General features: G+C 42.1%; 1 protein-coding gene across 2 annotated transcripts in view; it reads right to left on the reverse strand.

The window, feature by feature from the left end:
* The window catches only part of HOMER1 (homer scaffold protein 1), a 168,949-nt gene extending 147,503 nt beyond the window's left edge, over nt 1-21,446 (reverse strand). For both annotated transcript variants that reach the window (XR_012904870.2, XM_006119144.5), the window contains exon 1: nt 19,491-21,446. Coding sequence is in view for 1 of the 2 variants with exons in the window: in XM_006119144.5 (XP_006119206.1) it covers nt 19,491-19,495 (5 nt within the window). In the remaining variant the exon portion in view is untranslated. The remainder of the gene's footprint in view (nt 1-19,490) is intronic.
* Nucleotides 21,447-21,863: the final 417 nt, after the last annotated feature.

Raw genomic sequence — 21,863 nt, forward strand, 5'->3', positions numbered from 1 at the left:
ACTGTGCACACTACAGTGTGCCCATGACTCTTTCGGGACGTACAAGTTCCAATTCTTTTGTGCTCATGTCTGTAGCTGAAATGGGTGAAGGTAGGGCAAGGGGAGGCAAGCACCCAGGCCCCACCCCTGTGGGAGACAGCCACCCCATCAGCACCATGGGGAGAGAGAAGGTTGTGTGGAGCACAGGGAGGGCAGCAGTCTCCACCTACTATAGGGGTACTGAGGGTTTCTGGTGGCAGAGAATAGGTGGGGCCAAGCTGGTGGTTTGGGAAGGTAGTGCTTTCCCCCATCTATTATACCCACCACCCCTGGCTACAAAGTCTGTTCCCTCCCCCAAGGGCAGCACCATGGTAGGGTGAGGGGTGAGTGGGGTAGAAAGGTTTCTGTCTTTGTTAAACAAATTCTGGAGAGTGGAAGGAAAAGGCCCAAGTCTGTCAGCTTTACAGGCTGGGGAAGGGAAGAAAAGCCCCTACAAGTGCTGCAGACACTGTGGAGTCAGGGTAGGGGGATGCCCCACATCTACTACCCTAGCAGCAGCCTGTGCAAATGCACACATGGACTTTAAAGTTCTAACAGACTACTTACTTCCTGCCTGCCTGAGCTATTTGTTTACACTTAGGAGAGATAACACTGCCTGCTTCTTATTCATAGCATCACCTAAAAGTGAGAAGAGGAATTGGCATGGTACTTTTGTAGCCAGCATAGTGAGGTATGTGTGTCAGATATACTAAGCATTTGTATGCCCCTTCAAGAATACTTCAAAGTAATAACACTCATTTTTAAAAGTTTAGTTACATTTGTGACTGAACTCCTTGGGGGAGAATTGCCTGTCTCTTGCTCAGTTTTACCTGCATTCTCCCATATATTTCATGTTATAGTAGTCATGGATGATGAACCAGCACACCTTTGCTTTAAGAACACTTTCACTTACAGATTTCACAAATGTAAAGAAGTTAGATTACTAAAACAGTTACCATATTTGACCCAAGGCTCAATATCTAACATGACTTAGAAATTTTTCATTGCACATCTTCTCCCTCATTCTTTCAGGAACACTCTGATGCAAAAACCACAGAACCTGAACTACCAGAAAAGAAAATTTAACCTTCTGCTGGTGGCATCTGATTCAGATGATGAAAATGAACGTGCATTGATTTGCACTATAAACAGAACCTATCAGCAGCATGGACAAATTTCCTCTGGAATGGTGGAAGCACTTAAAAATAAAAAAGGACTATGAATCATTAGCACATCTAGCATGTAAATATCTTGCAATGCTGGCTATAACAGTACCATGCAAGTGCCTGTTCTCAACTTTCAGGTAACAATGTAAATAAGAAGGGGGCAGCATTACCTCCCATAAGTGTAAACAAACTTATTACTTTAAAAACTTGACTTAGAAAAGGACTAAGTGGACTTGTAGGAGCTAAATTTTTAAATTGTTTTGGTTTTGAGTGCAGTTATACAACAAAACAAAAAGCGCACATCCAGCATCTGTAAAGTTACACTTTCATAATAAAGAAATTCACCTCCTACAAGTACTGTAGTAGAATTAAAATGCTCATTTTCACAGTATAATTGTTTGCAGAAAAAATATAAAGTGAGCACTGTGCATTGTAAATTAAATGCATTTGAACATTTAGCTTATCCAGAAATAGTTAGTAAATTCAAATTAGTATTCTATTTTAACAGTGTGATCAAAACTGCAATTGCAATTTTAATTGATCACGAGTTAGCAGTGTTTAATCAACAGCCCTAATAATATTAAAGTCCCCCCCAAAATTGTTTGATATGTTGCTAGAGGTAAGAGTTTATATAGATTATCTAAATCTATTAATTTATTATTTTTCCTATAAAACTGCTTTCAGAATTATATTAAACAAACAGTGGTACAAACAGCTACTCTAGGAATAATCAGTTATTTATTCATTACACTGACTTAAAAAGTGACTGTAGTAGTCTGAGTGACAGACCCATCTTACCATTTTTGTTTCAAGGAGAATATGCAATTTCTAGAACTTTAGAGTCATCTGCTGGAGTGACATGAAGACTTGTAACTAAATAAATACATGTCACAATAAATTACCTGCAATCCCCTCACCCAAAGTCTTTCTTCATCATCCAGTAAAATCATGGATGAGTTCATAATCAAGACCAGCAAATTCCAGCAAGACTGTATAGCAGAAAAAAAAGATTGCTTAGTTTATTTATGTAACAAGTTCTCCCTTTCATCTTGTTCAGAACAAATATTTCATTGCCATAGTTCATTCATTACAAATAGGCTATGTTACATCTGGTAGAGCAGATATTGCTGGAAAGTTACCAGATACAGCATTTAAGAAGGAAGTTCAACAATGTGCAAAAACATTGATGGGAAATTTGTTAACCTGAACCTTAAGGTATAGTGCAATATAGATACTGGCCTAGTAGTATGTGCTTGTGTGAAGACAACAGGAGGCGGAAATTTCTGTCTTACAGAAACAACTGACAGTCATGGAATGCTCATAAAGCAGAATACTTAGAAGTAGCAGCTGTAATAACTGAACAAAAATTAATACGTCAAATGTACAGTTTCTCCCCCGACAATGCTACAAGTGTTGTAATGTTGAGAAGAAATCCAGAAGAGGATAAGGAAGGAAACCTAAACTTAAGACATGGGTGCAGTGCTCATTTGGTACACCTTTTAGCAGAAGGCTTAGGTACAATTCCAGAAATAAAAGAAAGTGTTAAATTGCATAATACTTCTTCAACAATCACTTTGTTCCAGCTTCACCAAAGAGAACAGGACGATTTCAAACTAATTCTCCCTCAAGACGTACAATGGAAATCAGTGGTTGACTGTTTTGAGCGTTTTATTAAGAACTAGCCTATTCCAATGACAATTTGTGAAGGAAATTGTGACAAAATAGATTGATCTCTAGCAGCCAAAGTGGTCCCTATTGGATTAAACATAAACGTAGAAGACATGCTAAAAATATGGAAACCTCCATTGCCTTGGACAAACTGCAACAAGACTGCTGCTGTACTGATAATGCTGGTGAAGTCTGGAAGGAACTTCAAGACGACAATGAAGAAAGAAATAACCAACAACATTAAATTGTAGGCAGTAAATATGCATGTGGATCAAGCACCTACTCAGCCTAATTTTCTTGCCACTAATCTCAACCTAAATACCAGGTAGATGCCTAACTGCTGAAGATACTGCTACTATGACACAGACATCCAATAATCAGTAGAGCCATGAAACTTTTAGTTGGCATGCTTACAGTGAACCATTTAAGCAGTATGTGTTTGTTGATGACTTAAAGAAAGTCATACCACTGGACTGATGGAAGTCACTAACCAGAGTTTGCTGAAGTGCTAAACCACCTTTTGAAAGTATTAATACTCTTTCTGTGCCTACAGAAGATTTTCTTCATTTGTATTAATTCAGAGTTCTGTTTTTTTTTTTTTAAAGGAAAATGTGTTTCTCTTACCGTCTATGAATAAAATCTAGTAGTGAGGGGGATGACATTTATTAGGTTATCCTTCAGACTATTAAAACTAAAGGGTGTGTCTAGACTACAGGGTTTTGTCGACAAAAGTACAGTTCTGTCGACAAAACTAAACCTGTGTCTACACTACCGCTGAGTTGTGTTGATGCTGGTAAACCTCATTTTAGGAGGAATAATGCCCTTTGTCGACAGAACTCTGTCGACAGAAGGCATTATTGCATCTAAACTGTCCTTTGTGTCCACACTTATGTTGACAAAGCAGCTTGCTTTGTCAACAGAACTGAATGTAGTCTAGACGCTCTGTCGACAGAAGCTTTGTCGACAGATACTGTCGACAAAACCCTGTAGTCTAGACGTACCCAAAGTGACTCAAACTGCTGTCTCTACACTACTGCAGTGAGTCTACCTAAGTTATGCAACTCCAGCTATGGGAATAATGTAGCTGGAATAAACAAGGCTTAGATCAACTACCTGCGGTATATGCTAGGGATATCAGATAGAGGGTAATAATGGTTAGTCAACTATTCTATAGTCCTGGGGGTGGGGCCGGCAATCAATGCAATCCGGCCCCACTCCTGAAGAGCCCCCCTGCCACCCCGCGCTGCTGCCTCTGTTTCAGGCAAGAGCCAGTCTGTGAGGGGAGCCAGTTTAAAAACCAGACCCAGTCCACAGCAAGTTCAGAAACCCTGTGGAGAGGGGCTACTGCCACAAAGCAGCCTCTGCCTGCCATCGACAGAGGTTGCTCCAGCAGCAGCCCCTGTCTGCAGAGAACCTGGGCCCACTGCTGGCAGCCTCCCCAGACCTCACCACTCCGCTGCTGCCTCAGATAGAGGTAGCCGGGGGGAGGGAGGAGATGGACAGGCAACAAAGTGGAGCTGCTGCTGGAGGGAAATGGCTTTTAAGCCAGCTCCCACTTTCCTCCTGTCTTGCTGCCTCTGACACAGAAGCAGCAAGGGGGATGGGCATATGCAAGTAGTTGACTAGATTAACCAAAAAGCCCAGGTTTATTAGTTAATTGTCTACCTGACTACTTTCACATACCTAGTGTCTACCCTTCGCTGGGTTCAAAGAAGATACTCTCCCATTGACTTTACCCTGAATAAGAAATGTAGGGTGAGTACAGGGTCCATTGCAGAGAGCTCGGTGGTCAATTTAGTAGGTCCTCTGACCTACTAAATTAATTCCCTGAGCATTGATCACTATAGTGTTGATCCTAGCTATAATGTAGATGTACTATTAGACAGTAGAAACTTAAGCTCCAGTAACTGTCACATAGGCATATTTGAAAATTTTCACAAGCTGAACTGAAATAGTTTAATTCACTGACTACAGTTAAGCCTTCTGTTCCTTTAATAAATCATTAACTGTAAATGCATAACTTCTCAAAACATGGTTCACATAAAACATGATAGATTTAATAACATTTTATATTATGCTGTGTGTTTGTCTAGTTTCTATCCTATTGCAGCTTCACACAATCATGAGCAAAATGTTAGCTAGTGAACAAGCAATACATCACTTACTATCTTGTAACATATTAGAAAAGTATAAAGTTTATACAATTATTTAAAAACATTTACAGTTTAGTATATCCTCCTAAGAAGTGAAAAGATATACTACCTCTAGTGTAAAGGCTCAGTATATTTAGTTGTAAATTAACGAGTTTTAATTATATACACTAATGAGAACACACATTTCTTTAGAACATAAATACAAATGGAAGAGTTGATAAAAATCAAAGCTTTCTGCTTTGTGATTTAAAATAATTAAAAATTGACTATTTAAGTCACCTTGATTTAAATTAATCCACTCCTCCCTCCTGTTTCCTGGGAAAGTGTGTCCAAATGAACTCACGGAGTCCCTACTGCTTACATGTTAGAGGACAACAGGAGTTTAAATTTGTACTGCTGCGCAGCAACCTAGTTTTTACTCACTTCAAGACAGCAATGAGATTACACAACCTGCAATTGCCAGAAACAGGCAGAAATTAACACTTTATGCATGCTCTGATGCCTAAATCTCTATGGCCCTGGTTAATGTACAGATTGTGGTGGCAAGGTAAAGTACCTATGATTTACTAGACAAAAGCAGTGTAGACATTTATATTTTTTTTCCCCATAAGTCTAAGAGGACATTTCCCCCTCAGTATCTTTAACTGTAAAAATCAGAGGCTTTAACAACTGTATGAGACATTTTACACAGATGCTAAAAATACCAGAAAGATTGTCCAGAACCAACATGTTTTGTGACAAGTTTCATCTGATAAAGCCACCTCCTCACCATAATGATTTCCTTCAGATTTCAGAAAAGAGTCCCTGCATAGAGTAAGAGCATAGAAAAAGAGGTGGTTAAAACCCTATATAGTTTGTTGAAGTTTAACCTAAATCTGCTAGTCCAGTAGTATCAGATTGGAAGCTCTTCAATAAAAAGGGAGGGTTTTAATAATATTTTAGTTTAATGTAATACAGTAGCCCTTCTCTTGTTTGAAATTACTCCATTCTGTTTTGTCCCCACGTTTGCATTTTTTGATGCACCCCATGGATTTATGTATTGACAGCCCATAACTGCATCATACACGTTAATCAAGTGTCTAAATTTGAGGTTTGGGCAATGGGGTAAAGGACAAGTTACTGGTTTTTGGCATTGGGAGACAAGAAGAAGGTAGTTACCATCATGGAACAGGCACATTTTAGTAGAATCATTCACCTAATCAGCAGTGAAATAGTAAAAGGTGACATTTAAAATATCATTAACGTTGGAGGTCACATTCAAGAGTCATTTTCAGGCTAAGACTCACAAAGTAACACTGCCTCAATTTACATACTGGTCAGAGTTTTCTTTGCGAGTACAAATGCTATCGTGTTTTGAGGCATGTTGAGATTCTGGAACAACAGACAGATTCTACAATGAATTCTTTTCACAAGTGAATGAAGCAATCAAGGAGTCACTGGTCAGAATACATCAGGAAAAGAAGATTCATTGGCTATGATGTAGCTGTGGTAGTACATACACTAGACTCATCTTGAGCAGTCCCATGAAAGTAGTCATCTTTTGGGAAGAGTAAGTATGAAAGGATTTTAGTTTTTTTTTAAAATCCTCCAAAAGTGCATCTTTCAACCTCATCTGTGGCTGCTCTCCACTTCCTTCAACATCAATGTTGTAACCCTTCTGTAAAGGTATACCTTCTTCTGTACATTAGACTTGATGCCACTCACATGACCAATCTGACATGTGACTTTCTATATAGAACATTCTGCTGTCAGATGATTACCCAAATAAAACTATTCATCCATTCAGTGTCACTGCTATCTACATACTGCACTCACAAGTCATTCATTTCCATTTTATAGGAAGCATGAATAGCTTTTGGTTTTGTCACTACTGATCTTAACTCCCATATATTCTACAGTTTTTCATAGCTCTTCCACCACTAGCTGTAGTTGGTCAGCGGTCTCTCCAAGAAAGCCAATATCAGCTGCGGAGTCAAGACCTTTAAAGATGATCTTTAGATGTCACGCCTCTTACTACTTTGGCCTCAGATAGCTTTATCATCAGATAGTCTAACAGAACATTCAATAAAATAGGTGAGAAAATGCATCCCTGCTATATTCCTGATGCTATTGAAAATGGATCTGCAATACAACTGTTGAGCCTCACACAGCTAAGTGTACCACAATACACTTTCCCCACTAAGCCCTCAGGCACCCAATGCCGGTGCAGCAGTATCCACAGTGCTGATCAATACAGTGAATCAAAAGCAGTTGCAAAATCTATAAACACGAAGTAAGCTTCTTATTGTCACTCTAGTCTGGTCAGGATGAGTCACCTGGAATTTATTTCAGTAGCAAAAATAAGTTTTCATACATAGGCACTAAGATTACAGTCAGTCATTCTCCTTTAACACTTTTTTCATATCAGCTTTAAACTTCTTGTCCTTGCCTTTAAGGCAACCCCTGCCTTAATTTTTTAAGCCACTCTTCATCCAAGGAATGAGTTCTGTCTCATCTATGTATCAAAACTCCTTCTTATGCCAGTGATAGAAATGTAGCCATGTTCGTCTGGTGTAGCTGAAACAAAATACAGGACTATGTAGCACTTTAAAGACTAACGATGGTTTATTAGATGATGAGCTTTCGTGGGCCAGACCCACTTCCTCAGATCAAATAGTGGAAGAAAACAATCACAACCATATATACCAAAGGATACAATTAAAAAAATGACCACATATGAAAAGGACAAATCACATTTCAGAACAGAAGGGAGATGCGGGGGGAGGGAGGGAAAAGGTAAATGTCTGTGAGCTAATGATATTAGAGGTGATAATTGGGGAAGCCCAAGGATCAATGCCCACAAAACCGATATTAGACAGGATCACAAAGAAAAAACAGTTTCTTGCCATTTCAGCCAGAAAGGACACTGTCTCAACGACTTAATTACCTGCATCCTGCTTCAGAAGCCTTTTAAATGTGCACTTGAAAGGGAATCCTCTGAACTGTCATTCATGCTAAAATTCGACACGACGCGTGGGTCTCAACGAAGACGCTAACTATCTTACCCATTACAAAGATAGCTTCCCCAATTATCACCTCTAATATCATTAGCTCATAGACATTTACCTTTTCCCTCCCTCCCCCCGCATCTCCCTTCTGTTCTGAAATGTGATTTGTCCTTTTCATATGTGGTCATTTTTTTAAATTGTATCCTTTGGTATATATGGTTGTGATTGTTTTCTTCCACTATTTGATCTGAGGAAGTGGGTCTGGCCCACGAAAGCTCATCATCTAATAAACCATCGTTAGTCTTTAAAGTGCTACATAGTCCTGTATTTTGTTTCTTCTTATGCCAGTGTGCTAAGCACTCGCCTATCTTCTTTCAATTCCATCCCAAAGATTCATTTCACTCAGAAGCACTAACCCACATTGAGAATAGCATTTTTATCAATTGCAAAGTAAAATTTTAACAATCTTTTAAAGAGAACCATCCTTTGGTTCCCACAATGTATTCTAGGTCTATTTACTTAGACTATAAGCTCATGGGATAGGAACAATGTCTCGTCAGGTTGAGTAGAATGTTGGTGGTTAAAGAGTGACAGTAAGTGGCAAAACTGATAAAAGACTGAAAAAGTCTCAATTTCAAACAGTTCACATTTTCTTCCAAGCTGTGTTAGAAGCATGATGCATTTTCAAACCAACTGCGGATCCAGATCATAAGATCAGTCAATAACTATTTCATCTACATGAGAAAATGGACGAGCAGCCTTAAAAAAGGTAATGAATTGATCTAACAGTAATAAGTAACAAATCAATTACAGTCATTTTAATAGGCACTACAGGTAATGCTCTAGAGCTATGCCATCACAGGTCTGGTAAGTTACTCCTTTTCCTTATGCCTGGCAACGTACAGCATGATAAAGTCAGTTACATTATGGGAAGCCATAATCCCTGATCCATAATAAAATGCTGAAGTACTATTTGGCCATTACAGCTGTTGCTCTGGGTACACTGTTAATTCACAGAGAATAATATCTGCTATTGGTCAGGGGGATGCAGTGTACACTTAGAACTATTTATCATCAGATTCTTAATGACCTAATGGACTTGGCTGAAGTGAATGACACAGGGGATTCAGATTTTAATGAAATGTTACTGATTCATAACTTGCAGAAACAGAAGTAAGGGACATAATAGTGTAGTCAATTAACCTATAAGCAAAAACTTATAAGTTAATACTATGGACTACATGCATTTCTCCCCCTACCCTCACTTGCCAATAACATTTTTAGCAGGCTGGCTAGCAGCAAGGGGCGGATATAGGGCAGAGCGAGCGGGGCGGTCACCCCAGGCCCTGTGCTTCAAGAAGCCCCGCGCATGCGCCGTGGCAAAGGGGAGCCCCGCGAAATTGTGCTGCCCTGGGCCCCACAAAATGGTCATCTGCACCTGCTAGCAACCCTGCTCAGTCCTGGCTTGAAATGGTCCAGGACCTAGCCCTGCTGCAGCTCTGCATTTAAAGCGTATTAGAGGCAGGCAGGCAGGCAGGCATTCTGGCTCAGTTCCGGCTTGCAATGTGTCTGGGAGCTCAGACCTACACTAGACAGGGGCTGCTGCCACCCCGTGCTGCCTCTGTATCAGAGGCAGCAGCACAGGAAGACAGGTAGCTGGTCCATGAGGGGAGCTGCTTTTTAAACTGTTAGATTATCCAGTTCATCTCATGTTAATCCAAAAGTACCCTTAAATATTTATTTCAGTCTTGTTTTAAGACTTGCAAGCAATTTAGCACAGGGGGCCTGGGGGCTAGTGTTCCTTCTAAGATGCATGGCAGCACAGCTTCACAGATGATTAATCAGCCCCACCCAGTCAACTCCATGCACAGAGCCCTGAACCTCTGACTGGGTGGGGCTGATTAATCACCTGTGAAGCTGTGAAGGAACATTTAAATAGCTCAGGCCCTTTAAATAGTTGTTGGAGCATTGCCCAAGCATGCTGAACAATGCTACAGGCTGGCTGGAGAGTGCAGGGGCATTGCTTGCTCTTGTCAGCATTAAGGGGTGGCTGTCCCAGAGCCCTCCCCCTTCCACTGAGGCCCTGCTCCTTCTACGAGCGTGGAGCTGCTCCCCACCTATCCCCAACCTTGCCCAATGGCCTGGCAAAGCTGTTGGCCCCCCAAATTCACTAATAAGGGATCATTAGTCATCCAGTGATCTGGAGTATAGTGTTGCCAAGACCCCAGATTGCTCTTCTAAAACACATTTTCCTTCCATGAGCTTAGACAAAGGTGTCTTCTTGCAGCCGACGCTCAAGCTCTCTACTACTTTGTAAAGAAAAAGTCCACGGACTCTCTCGCCTTCATCAAGTTCGGGTTTCTTCTACTGTCCTTCAAGATTCTGCATGTGCTATCCATGTTTATTTCTCCCTACTTCCATTTTTTTAAATCCCTCCACATCTCCTTCTGTATTTCTCATTCGTCTCTGAGCAACATATACAAAGGTGCTGTCGTCACATGTAAAGTCCTTTCTGGTCCTGCTGAACAAGGCAATCCCCTTCTTCATTCAAATCTCTTCCTTCAACTCAATACTTCCCTTAGGTACCAAATGTTAACTTACGTGATAACAGAAAGCAATCTTATACATACATATGTACTACACTAAGACACATTCTTCTACTCATCCAGTGTATTTTGTATCTCGATTTTGTAAATTGTAAACTCAGTGGGGCAGGGGCAGGGGCAGGATCATCCTGGGTGTTTTGTACAATGATAAGGACATTACCAGAAGTACAGTCAAATATTTAAGAAAATAAATACTCAAAGTAAAAGAACCAAAGATGAAATTGAACCAACATAGTCTAGTTTTGCATACTCTGACCAGTATACATTGGTACTGTATTGGAAATTGTAAATCCATACCTCATAAAAGTACAGAGTGTACAATGCCTTGTTTGAAAGTCAACAGTCTAAATAACTGCTGAAGACCCAAATTACTGATTAACTTAGAATGCTGGTGAAAAAGCCACTCAACTACCAGCCATTATTTCTTATATTTAGTTCCCTTCGCGGATTACATTTATGTATTCGCCAACCAACATTATTCTTTTACTCAGCACATTTCTTGTAAGAGACAAAAAGGATACATACAGCCATGATAAGAAATTCCGCAGCAGCTTAATACTTCTAAATGATTAATTAAATAGAAAAATACTTGCTGCTCTCCTTCATGCAATAGACAGTTTATGGTGATATGCACTTTTTAAACCTTGTCTTACTATTTTTCGTTTTCAATATACTAATGATTTTGTATTGATAATTCCTAGCTTTCTCACAAGATTTGGGATACTACTTACAGGTTTTCACAGCAGGGTGAGGTAGACCTGAACTTTTTGGCAAATGGGAGGCATGATCCACATGGTTAGCAGCTAGAAATTATGAGAGACTTTTCAACTGAATACTTCATTACAAAAAATAAATTAGACTTAAGAACTCACTGAGCTGCATGAGAGTTCATACTTTCCTAATTGACTTCAACACAGTACAAGATCCTGGAAATACAGGTTTAACCTGATTTTTTATGTGAAAGCATCAGTCAGTTGTATTTGGAATGAGAGCAGCTGGATATGTGAACAGAGTCTTTCTGTATTGATGTTATTGTTTTGGTAGTAGTAATGACAGCTGTTCACCTGGATTATATTTGCCAACAGAACACCCATATCAGTCACAGTACACTTTTTAGTGTCATGCCAGCTCTGTATATTTGATTACCTAACATTTATTTAATTCCTTGGAACCACAATGTATTCCATACTGCTCATAAACCAGTAACCTGCACGATCCCACTACCATTGTTAATTTTGTTTGATTCCAAAACTGTGTAAAGTTAAAAGCAGTAGGGTAGTATCTGTATTTTTAGTTCTTGGACTCTAGTCTAATGGTTTTTATATGGTTCTTTCATGATTATTGCACTTAATCATCCTTTTCCATTTAATCCTAAGAGAGTATATTACAGACATTATAAGAAATTAACAACATTTAAAATCTCTAATTCTGAAGTCAGGACCTTCAAATTAAAAGTCTCAAGAGCAATCTTAATTCCATCCCCTTAAGGGCATGTTTTGCCTAGAAGTAAAGATCCTACTAATGATGGCATACTATTTGAAAACCCTCAGAATTAAAGACTTTTAATTTGAAAGCATCATCCTGTAAAAATCTGTCCACACAAAGATCAATTCCTATCTATCACTATAGCTTTAAAACCATGCTTCCCATTTTGTTGGATTTTTTTGGTGCTTGACAGCTCTGTCAACACACCCTTCTATTTATGTCCTTTACCTCCATAAAGATTAACTCAGTAGTATGAAGACATATTTTTGCCTTGATGCAAAGAAAAAAAATGCCTTCAGCCTACAGCTAAGACAATGAACCCCCACACAGAACAGTCTAGAAACCAGAACTAGGAGCCTGAAACACAAGCTGCATCCCAAAAAGTAATAACTCAGGTTTCAGTTGGTTGGTATTGCCAGTTTACTCTTCCTTCAACATCTGAACCAGATACAGGCAGTCCCCGACTTACGTGGATCCGACTTACGAACGGGGCTTTTCTCGCCCCGGAGCTCGCGGGTGGCGGGACCACCCAGAGCGCAGCGGTCCCGCCACCGCGTCCTCCGGGGCGAGAAAAGCTGCTCCAGGTCTCCCTGGTGTGCTGGCAGGGACTCCACAGCACAGCAGTCCCCCCCCCCACCCAGCACAGCAGGAAGACCGGAGCAAAGCCGCACAGGCGGCGGGACCCCGCTGCCCGTGCGGCTTTGCTCCTTTGCCCCGGAGCAAAGCCGCAGAGGCGGCGGAGTCCCCCGCCTCTGCGGCTTTGCTCGGGTCTCCCTGCTGTGCTGGGGGGGAGTTCAGGGAGACCCGAGCAAAGCCGCAGAGGCGGGGGACCCCGCCGCCTGTGCGGCTTTGCTCCGGGGCAAAGGAGCAAAGCCTCACGGGCAGCGGGGTCCCGCCTCCTGTGCGGCTTTGCTCGTGTCTCCCTGCTGTGCTGGGGGGGACTCCCCCAGCACAGCAGGGAGACAGAAGCAAAGCCGCAGAGGCGCGGGACCCCGCCGCCTCTGCGTCTTTGCTCCGGGTCTCCCTGGTCTGCTGGGGGGGGGGGGGGCGCAGCTAGTGCGCCCCCCCCCCCCCCAGCAGACCAGGCTTTTGTTGTGGATGCCTGGGGTACAGCAGCTGGGGTGCTGCCGGGTTGGTCCTGGGGGGGACCTACTCGGCAGCACCCCAGCTGTTCTGTCCCAGGCTCCAGATTCAGCCGCTGTTGAAACTGATCAGAAGCTGATTCCAGGAAGCTGGGGGCAGAGCAACTCTGCCTCAGGCTTCCTGTAGTCAGCCCCTGGTCAGTTTCAGCAGCAGCGGCTCAATCTGGAGCCAGTTCCGAGTTACGTACAAATTCAACTTAAGAACAAATCTATAGTCCCTATCTTGTACGTAACCCGGGGACTGCCTGTATTTCTGATCTTTGAGGGAAGAAGGGGAAGAGAGAGATACACATAATGAAGTGCACACCTCTGCTTTTTCAGTTTTCTTAAAGGCTGTCTAAACTACATCCCTTTTTCAACAAAGGGATGTAGATTAGGTACATCGATATTGCAAATGAAGCCGAGATTTAAATATCCCACGCTTCATTTGCATAATGGTAGCTGCTGCTTTTTCTTCCCCGAAACAGGGCTTTTTAGAAAATAAACGGCAGTTTAGACAGGGCATTTTCAACAAAAATGCCGCGCTCTGAAAGATTTCGGAATTGGGCATTTTTGTCGAAAATGCCCTGTCTAAACTGCCGTTTATTTTCTAAAAAGCCCTGTTTTGAAAAAAAAGCAGCAGCTACCATTATGCAAATGAAGCGTGGGATATTTAAATCTCGGCTTCATTTGCAATATCGACGTGCCTAATCTACATTCCTTAACAAAAAAGGGATGTAGTTCAGACACAGCAAAAGTCTCATCTTAATTTTGCATTAATTGCTGCTAATTCAAATCACATCTTTCATTCCACGAAACATGAGGTCTGTAAACAAAGGTGTCCTTTAGACTTAAATAATATCTGATCAACAGTAACTGTCCTGTCAGCTGACTTATTTCAGGACTTATATAATATGCACACACACTTTGAGACATATTGAAAACTATAGCTACAACATTGTCAAACATTAAAGATGATTAGGACAAGTTATTTTATACAGATATCTGGAATCCAGTTTTTCCAATCACTAGAGCATTACTTTTTTCCTGCTTATGCACTGTGTATTACAAAGGTAGATAAGCAACAATTCTGATTAAAAGAAATGATTAGCCATAGGCCTCAACATCAAGTTTCAGTGCTGAACAGTAGTGACAAATAACATCAGAACAGATAATACTGGGTGGACCAATTACTGTAAGAAGGATTTTCTTTTTAGTGTGAAGCTGTAACTTGCTGTGCTCCCCTATGTATCACTTAATGTCCTTAACACACACACACACACACACACACACACACACACACACACGGTGTGCTCAGACTACTGCCAGACACCAAAAGCTGGTTCATGCAGGACAACCGGGGCCATTTAACTCCTATGCATATATTCCACATCAGGCTGGAGTCCAGGCTCCAGGACCCTATGAGGTGGGAGGGTCCCAGAGCTCAAGCTGCAGTAGGAGCAGAATATCTTCTACACACAATTCAACAGCCTCCCCCCCTCCCCAGCCAGCTGACATTGGCCAGCCATAGATTTAATTGCAGTGTAGATATACCCTCTGACTCCTGAGTTATTTATTTATTGAGAAGAACATTTAGCTAGTAGTGATGTAGTCTGTTTCCAGTACAGGTTGACTGATATTGCACTAAGCAGTCATGCTGGTATGTTTTCATCCTTTTTAAATTGGCTTGTATATTCAAGCTATTCATGAAAACTTGTGGTAATTCCATTATCATTTGCAAGCCATAAAAAGACACACTCAGCAGCCCGCTAATCTATTTTGAAATGACATGTTAACCACGAGAGATGCAATGCAGCAATGTCTTGTAGTCTCAGACACAGTTTCCAGTCTCAGACAGAGTTTCTATTTATTATGTATTTTAAAGGACATCACAAAAATAAAATTACTCAAAATAATCCTCTGGTATCCACCATATTTGACTTGAGACATTTGATGTGCCCAAGATCTCTCACCCTTAAGTTACAGGGAGTTTTACTATTGACTTCAGCAGAGATAACACCTTTAGGGCACAGTTTTCATCCTGATCTATCTTCACTGGTTTACAAAAAAATGTAATTAATTGGTGCAACTGTTAGTGAATACAGTAATACCAATATATAACCATGTCCATGCTGGGGGCAGATCATACCAGTTTCAGCATATTTGTTCCTAAACTAGCAATTGATTGGTACAGAAGTTTTAAGGGGATGGCCTAACAATGTGGCCATTAAAAAATAAACCCACATACTTAAAGTGTGTAAAGTTCTCAACCATATTACTTCCTCAGATAGTCTATGAACATTTTAGTATTAAGAACACACAAACTGGACCCTTTTTCTAGGCATTTATACCTCACTCATAATACACATACTCAAGTCACTCAAAATGTATCTGCCACAGATGTTCATGTTGTTTGCTCCTGCACTCCATACCTGTCAGAAGAAAGGGTGTAATTTAAGGGGAAAACAATGTCAGTGAAAACTCATTTTGTCTTTATGGTGCCAGGATCTGTTGCTTTTGTGAATGCAAGTTTCAAGATCACAAATTCATTGACAAAAAGCTCTGTTCTCATGGTCTTAAGTAATATTCCCAACTTCTGCAAGAGATCACTACTGTTGAGGAAAAGATGGTTCCAGAGTTAGCCAGCAACCAACACTTTAGGTGGCTTGAAAAAAAAAAAAATCAGGATAAGAACCTTAAATTTGAGGTGGTATTCAATAGGGAACATCATATCCTAGATGATTGTTTAGTGTAAGTTCCAGTTTGTGAAGACTTCTGGTACTGCCAAATCTTGTTTAATACTCAGTTAATGTTGCCTACAAAAAGTAATAATGTAAAGGGTACACTATCTCTGAAATGTTTTTAAAAGCAGACAAAATAGTGAAAAAATGACATTTCTCTGTTTTATAAAATTTAACATGTATAATATGTATCTCTATAAGCCCAAACAAAACAGTTCATCAAAATTCAATGTATCTTCTACAACACCAATTGTAAGTTTCCTTTTAAAAGTCTAGGTTTATTTGGTTGGGGGGGAAGAATAGAGAGGGAGCAGTGCAGAGACACTGATAGAGATTAGCATAACTTTCTTGTTTAAACATTTTTTAACCAGAGTGCATTAAGCTACTGTGCACTAAAAAGGCACTCTTTGCTGTAAGTGTGTCCACCGGGAGTTATTACACCCCACCTACTTCATACTAACTTCTGCGGGTTCCTCCCAACCAGAGTTGTGCCCTGACATACTACAGTCTATAGGAGAAAGAATCCTGCATAATTAGGGTTTTTTTAATCCATTTAAAAAAGAGTTTAAAGAGACATACATACACTATATATAGAATTTGCTAAAAACTGGAGCGTTAGTCACATGCCAGAGACTCAGAGGCCACATGTAAATAAGTCAAAATTAGGGTAATTATCTAGAAACACACACTCTGCCAGTGTCTAAAGAGCCCAGGAATGCACTATTTCAAGGACTCATGTGGAACTTACACATATGTTAAGCACATAGTACCTACGGACAAAGTACACACATACTACTTTCTACAACATTCCCCAGTTGATCCTGACTATGCAACCTCCCTGTAATTTTTACAAGTGCTAGTGCATGCAACAACATAACCTGTGAAAATCAGCTGCTAGACCGGAGGACTGGAGGCTGACAAATGTCTATCATAACTACCATTAATGAAGAAAAAAAGAAAGCAAAGATAGGAATTATAATTTTTGATCATTCAGCAAGGGTAAATAAGAGGCAAAACTTGTTGATACTCTGTCTTTTCAAGAAATATTTGACAAAGTCCTGCAAAAAGGCTTTTAAGGGAACTAAATTTTCGTACAGCCTAGAAGACATTTACCAGCTCAGTATTGCAGCAACATGCTGGCTACCAAACTTAGATACAAATTTATAGTCATTGATACCAACTCAAGCCATACAAAAGATGATGACAAGGCAAAAGATGGTGTACTTTCCTGCACAAGAGCCTGGTTTACTATACATGTGACTGTGAACAATTCTCATACCTTGCAAGATTAATAATTGTGTGCCCCAAGCTTTTCCTACTAGAACTCATTTAAATATAGTTTAATTATTTTTTTAAAAAGGGGTGAATAGCAAATACTGGTAGAACTTCTAGATAGCAAAACTGTCTTCATGAAGTTAAAACAAAGGTGGTGAACAGGCAACAAAATTGTAGGTGAAATTCCTTGTTAAACAATAAAAGGTAATGCTCATGAGTAGCGTAAACTATTCCTTCCAATAGGACTTGAATTAAAATTACCCTGTAGACACTCTCATAAACAGTGAATGATTGCAGAGACAGAAAAGTGTATTTGTCTAATTGGGGTTTCCTGCACCTTGCTCTGAAACATCTGGTACTGAGCATTGAAATAGGTACACCACTGGTGTGATCCGGTATCAACATATGTGTTCATAGCTTGAGAGAGAGGTATGTAGAAAAACAGCACCTATTAAGTGTTAGAAGCTGAGACAGTTGGTAATTAAAACACTTAGCCTGGGACGCATGCATTTTATCAAGGTATCTATCAGATATGTACTTTTATAACTTGACTCTGAAAGGTTTCAATTTCAAGAGTTCAGTCACTCACTTTGCATGCCACTTTCATTCACTTTGAATACTAAGTAACTTGAAAAACAAGTCATGATTGAAATAACTTTAAAAACCTGAAGTGTTATATTTGCTATATCTTACATTAGAAAAAGGGACTACACAAATGCCACAGAATATCTTCTAACACAAAAAAGGACTTCACTTCCACCAAGGGAACTGATAATTCATGCTACATGGCTTTTAGCACTAGCAAAATTACAGATTCTTTAGAGTGGATACAGCTGAATTTGCAATGAACATGGTTCACATGCACTCATTGTGAAACCTGTCAGGAACATGTAAATGTAGACAAGGCTATACAGCAACAGTTCTAACAATAGTTAATATCATATCTGACCCAACTGTGCCCATTCCTTTACAAGGAAATCTGCAGAAGGAATGTACAGCTTCTGATTTAATCAATTTTTCTACATTATCCAGCACACACTGTCTCTGAAAAGAGTCATTCTTCAGATGTACACGTGCCAGTCGTTTTCTGCTGAAATTACTCAGTTGAGGGACCTATTCTCTAAGAAACCATTTTTGTACTCTCAACTTATGTTCCATGAAAAGTAAAAGTAGAAAGATATTTAAAAACAAGAGATCATATTTTTTTCTATTATAGCTGGTAGTGGCCACCCAACCAAGAGTGCTGCTTGGGATGACTTCAAGACATTTTATAAAAATTCCAGTTGACCATGGGAAGATTTCTGGAATGTCAAACTCACTTCAGCTCCTGACTTAAAAGTTACCCCATCTTTCTACACAAAAATAACTAGCACACAGTAATCTTCCCATTTGGGGAACATTCTATGAAAGCTGGGTATGAAATCTACACATTACAGCTAACTTGTGTTCTGTAGGGAACCTGGAAGGGGAGCTAGACAAGAATCTTTCCTTCCCAGATATATTAACTGTTAAGTCAATGTAAAAAGCCATAAACTGTGCTTAGACTCTGAAAGCTACTAAAAATGTTACTGAATATTTTCATGTTTCTTTCAGTCTGGGATTGGAAAGTCAAGCTGGGTTCTTTGCTTCTCCTGTGTCAGTACCAGAGGGGGAGTTCTGCAAGTTACGATCAATGAAACTTGAACAACTCTACTGTCTTCATAGATTTATTAAATAATTGAAGATACCAAAATACTAGAACACAAGTCACGTTCCTAACTGATATGGTCCTGCAGAGTCCAGAGGAGAAAAATGGCTTGCCACAATGTAAGTAGGTATAACTAGAGTCACACAAGGACACATCAGTTCTGTAAGGAGATGCAATTTTCAGAGTATAAATTAAAAATGTAAACATGAAATAGATGGCATCTCTGTCTGGAAAGGGCAGAAACACCCATCTGTTGTTTTTCTAGCTACCATTTCAAGACTTGTTACTAAAATATTTCATAGTTCCGCACTCAACCTGCAAGCAGAAACAAATTATAAAAATAACTGTCCTTTAGTATAAAGCCTGGTGCTCTATCCAAGTCCAAAGTGCAGAGAAACCAAACATTATTGCTTTCATGGTAACCCGCTTTCACCCTACTGAAATTAAAATGATTATTTCTATATGCCAAACCTCCAGAAAAGCTTAGACTATAAGTATGAAAAGCTCAAACCTCATGTGTTCTACATCTCAAACCTCATGAGTTCCCTCTTGACAAGTCCATTTCTTAGTATAAAATCCTTACCCCATGATGCCCAAGGGAGACTTGCACTGAAGTTCTTCTATCAACGATTCCCAGAGGATTTTCCTCCCCTCTCTACACTGTTGGTCCTCTACTCCTCTGGCCCGACTTTCCCTTAGCGATGCTGACACGAGTCTGGGGTACCACGTTTCTCGGCTTGTATATCCCAGACGTTTCAGAGAAATCCAAGCGGCCGCGCGCTCCTATTAGCAGGGTTCAAGCGCTGCCCTAGCAGGTCAGCACTTCCCACAACGGGAGTCGATAGGCATGTGGGGTTGTAGCCAAATAAATCACTTTCCCCTTTGGAAGGAGAAGGAGCCCGGGGCGTCCTAAGCAATAAGCCCCAGGGGCGGTTCTCCCACGTCCTCTCGGAGCACGGTCTTCTCTTGTATCTCCAGCCCGCTGCCCGAGGGGATGGCCCAGAAGGTAGCAGCAGACAGCAAATCGCCAGCCTCCCCTCACGCGGGGAGAAGGGGAGACGCTCGCCTCTCCCGGGGGCGAGGCAACCTGCAGCAGCCTTTGTCCCCTGGCGAGCGAGCCCCAGGGCAGCGTGAGCTCGGGGTCTGTCAGGTGCAGCACGGGATGGGGCCGGCGTTGTGCGCAGCGCTGCCCGCCGCCTCTGCCTCTAACACCCCCGCCGGCGGCAGCAGCAGCAGCAGCAGGATGGGGGGTATCGATTCATTCTGCCGAGCAGCAGGCGGAGGCGGAGAGAGCCGTTTCACCGGCGCGGGCATGAGGCTCCCAGAGAGCAGCAGCGGCGGCTATGCGGGAGCACCGGTGGCACATCCCCCGCAGAGAGAGGCCCCCTCCCCGGTCGCCGAGACGCGGGGCGCCGCTCCCTCTACCAGCGAGCGGGGACGGGTCCTTTCAGTCACGCCTCATCCTGCAGCGAGCGGGCGAGCATCCTCCTCCGGGCTCGGAGAAGCGGATCAATCACCGAGAGCGGCAGCGGGGGAGGGGAGCGGCAGCGCCCCCCCGCGCCCCTATGCCGCAGGGGCACGGTGCGGACCGAGGGACGAAGCCGCACAGCCCCCCCGCTCCCTAGCCCCGCACACGGCGGCTGGAAGCTCAATGTCGGGCTGCACCAGCGCCCCCGGCTCCCCGCACGCTTCCCCCCTCCTCACGCCCGCCTCCGCTCCAGCTCCGCTCCTTCTCCGCCTCCCTCGCTCCCGGGAACAGCAGCTCGCCGGCGCCGGGGAACAGGCACTGCTTGCCCCGACCCCCTCCTCTCTCTCTCTCTCTCTCTCTCTCTCTCTCTCTCTCTCCCTCCCCTCGAGCGCCAGGGGCCGGACCAGGTGCTTTTCTGTCCGGGGGACCGCGGCGAGTTAGCGGCCAGGCGAGACACTTGCCCCGCCTCCTCCCCGCGGCCGGGCACCTTACAGTCCCCAGCAGGCTGTGCCGCGCGCTCCCTGCCTGTGCGCTGCAGCCCCGGAGCTCCGCACAGCGGCACCTGCTTGCTCTCTCTCCATCCTCCGCTTGGGGACCTTTAAATAGGATACGTCACCGCGTTCCCCTACGCACCGACGTCACACCCAGCTCCCGGCGCTGACGTCACCGGTGTGCGGGGGATGATGTCAAAGTGTTCCATGCCGCCGGAAGCGCTTCTATATTAGGGAATGGAACGGGAGAAACAGAGGGAAACCTCGGCTGCCGCCCACTTCAATGACTGATCTTCCACAGAGTACTAGCTGTGCCTTGTCCTAGCGCCTCCAACTCCCACCTCCATTGCCCACCTCAATAATTCTCCACAGAACACTCTGTGCTCCGAAAATGGGAAGAACTCTGGCGTCTGCAGATTCTTGGCTTCAAGATCACAAACTGTGCCACCAAAACATTGAAGATGACCAGCCACCTCCTACCATAACAGAAACAAAAATCCAGACTCAGTTGTATCTCAGAGAATACATATTACAAACACCTGGTGCCTATTCATTTTTTGTTTAATCACCTAGTCTGGGTAGAAAACAGAAACAGCTGGATCTTCGCAATTTTTGGCCTAAAACCGGAAACATGTATAATCTAAATACAAAACAAGTATGCTTAAACTTGCATGGCTGGGGTGAAAAATCCAGACCCTGATGCATTGCAGCCTAATCCAGTGCCTGCTTTTTCCCAGTTTTTAATTCCAATCTGAGATTTATTTGGTGTTCATCATGTAAAATTTAAACAGCTTCCAGAACCAAATAAAAAAAAACTTGATCCTGTTGCAAATTGGCACACTATCCATAACCCTTAGGTCCAGCTACATTTACAAATCCCATACCTCCACATTCTAACAGTTAAATACAAAAGTGCAGCATTTTCTCCAGTTTTCCTGCCAACAAGATCTTTGTGCAGTGTTGCTCAGTAGCACTACAAAGACACAGTGACTGCCTA

The sequence above is a fragment of the Pelodiscus sinensis genome, chromosome 6, assembly GCF_052426305.1.
Source record: "Pelodiscus sinensis isolate ZL-2025 chromosome 6, ASM5242630v1, whole genome shotgun sequence".
NCBI classification, from domain to species: domain Eukaryota; kingdom Metazoa; phylum Chordata; order Testudines; family Trionychidae; genus Pelodiscus; species Pelodiscus sinensis.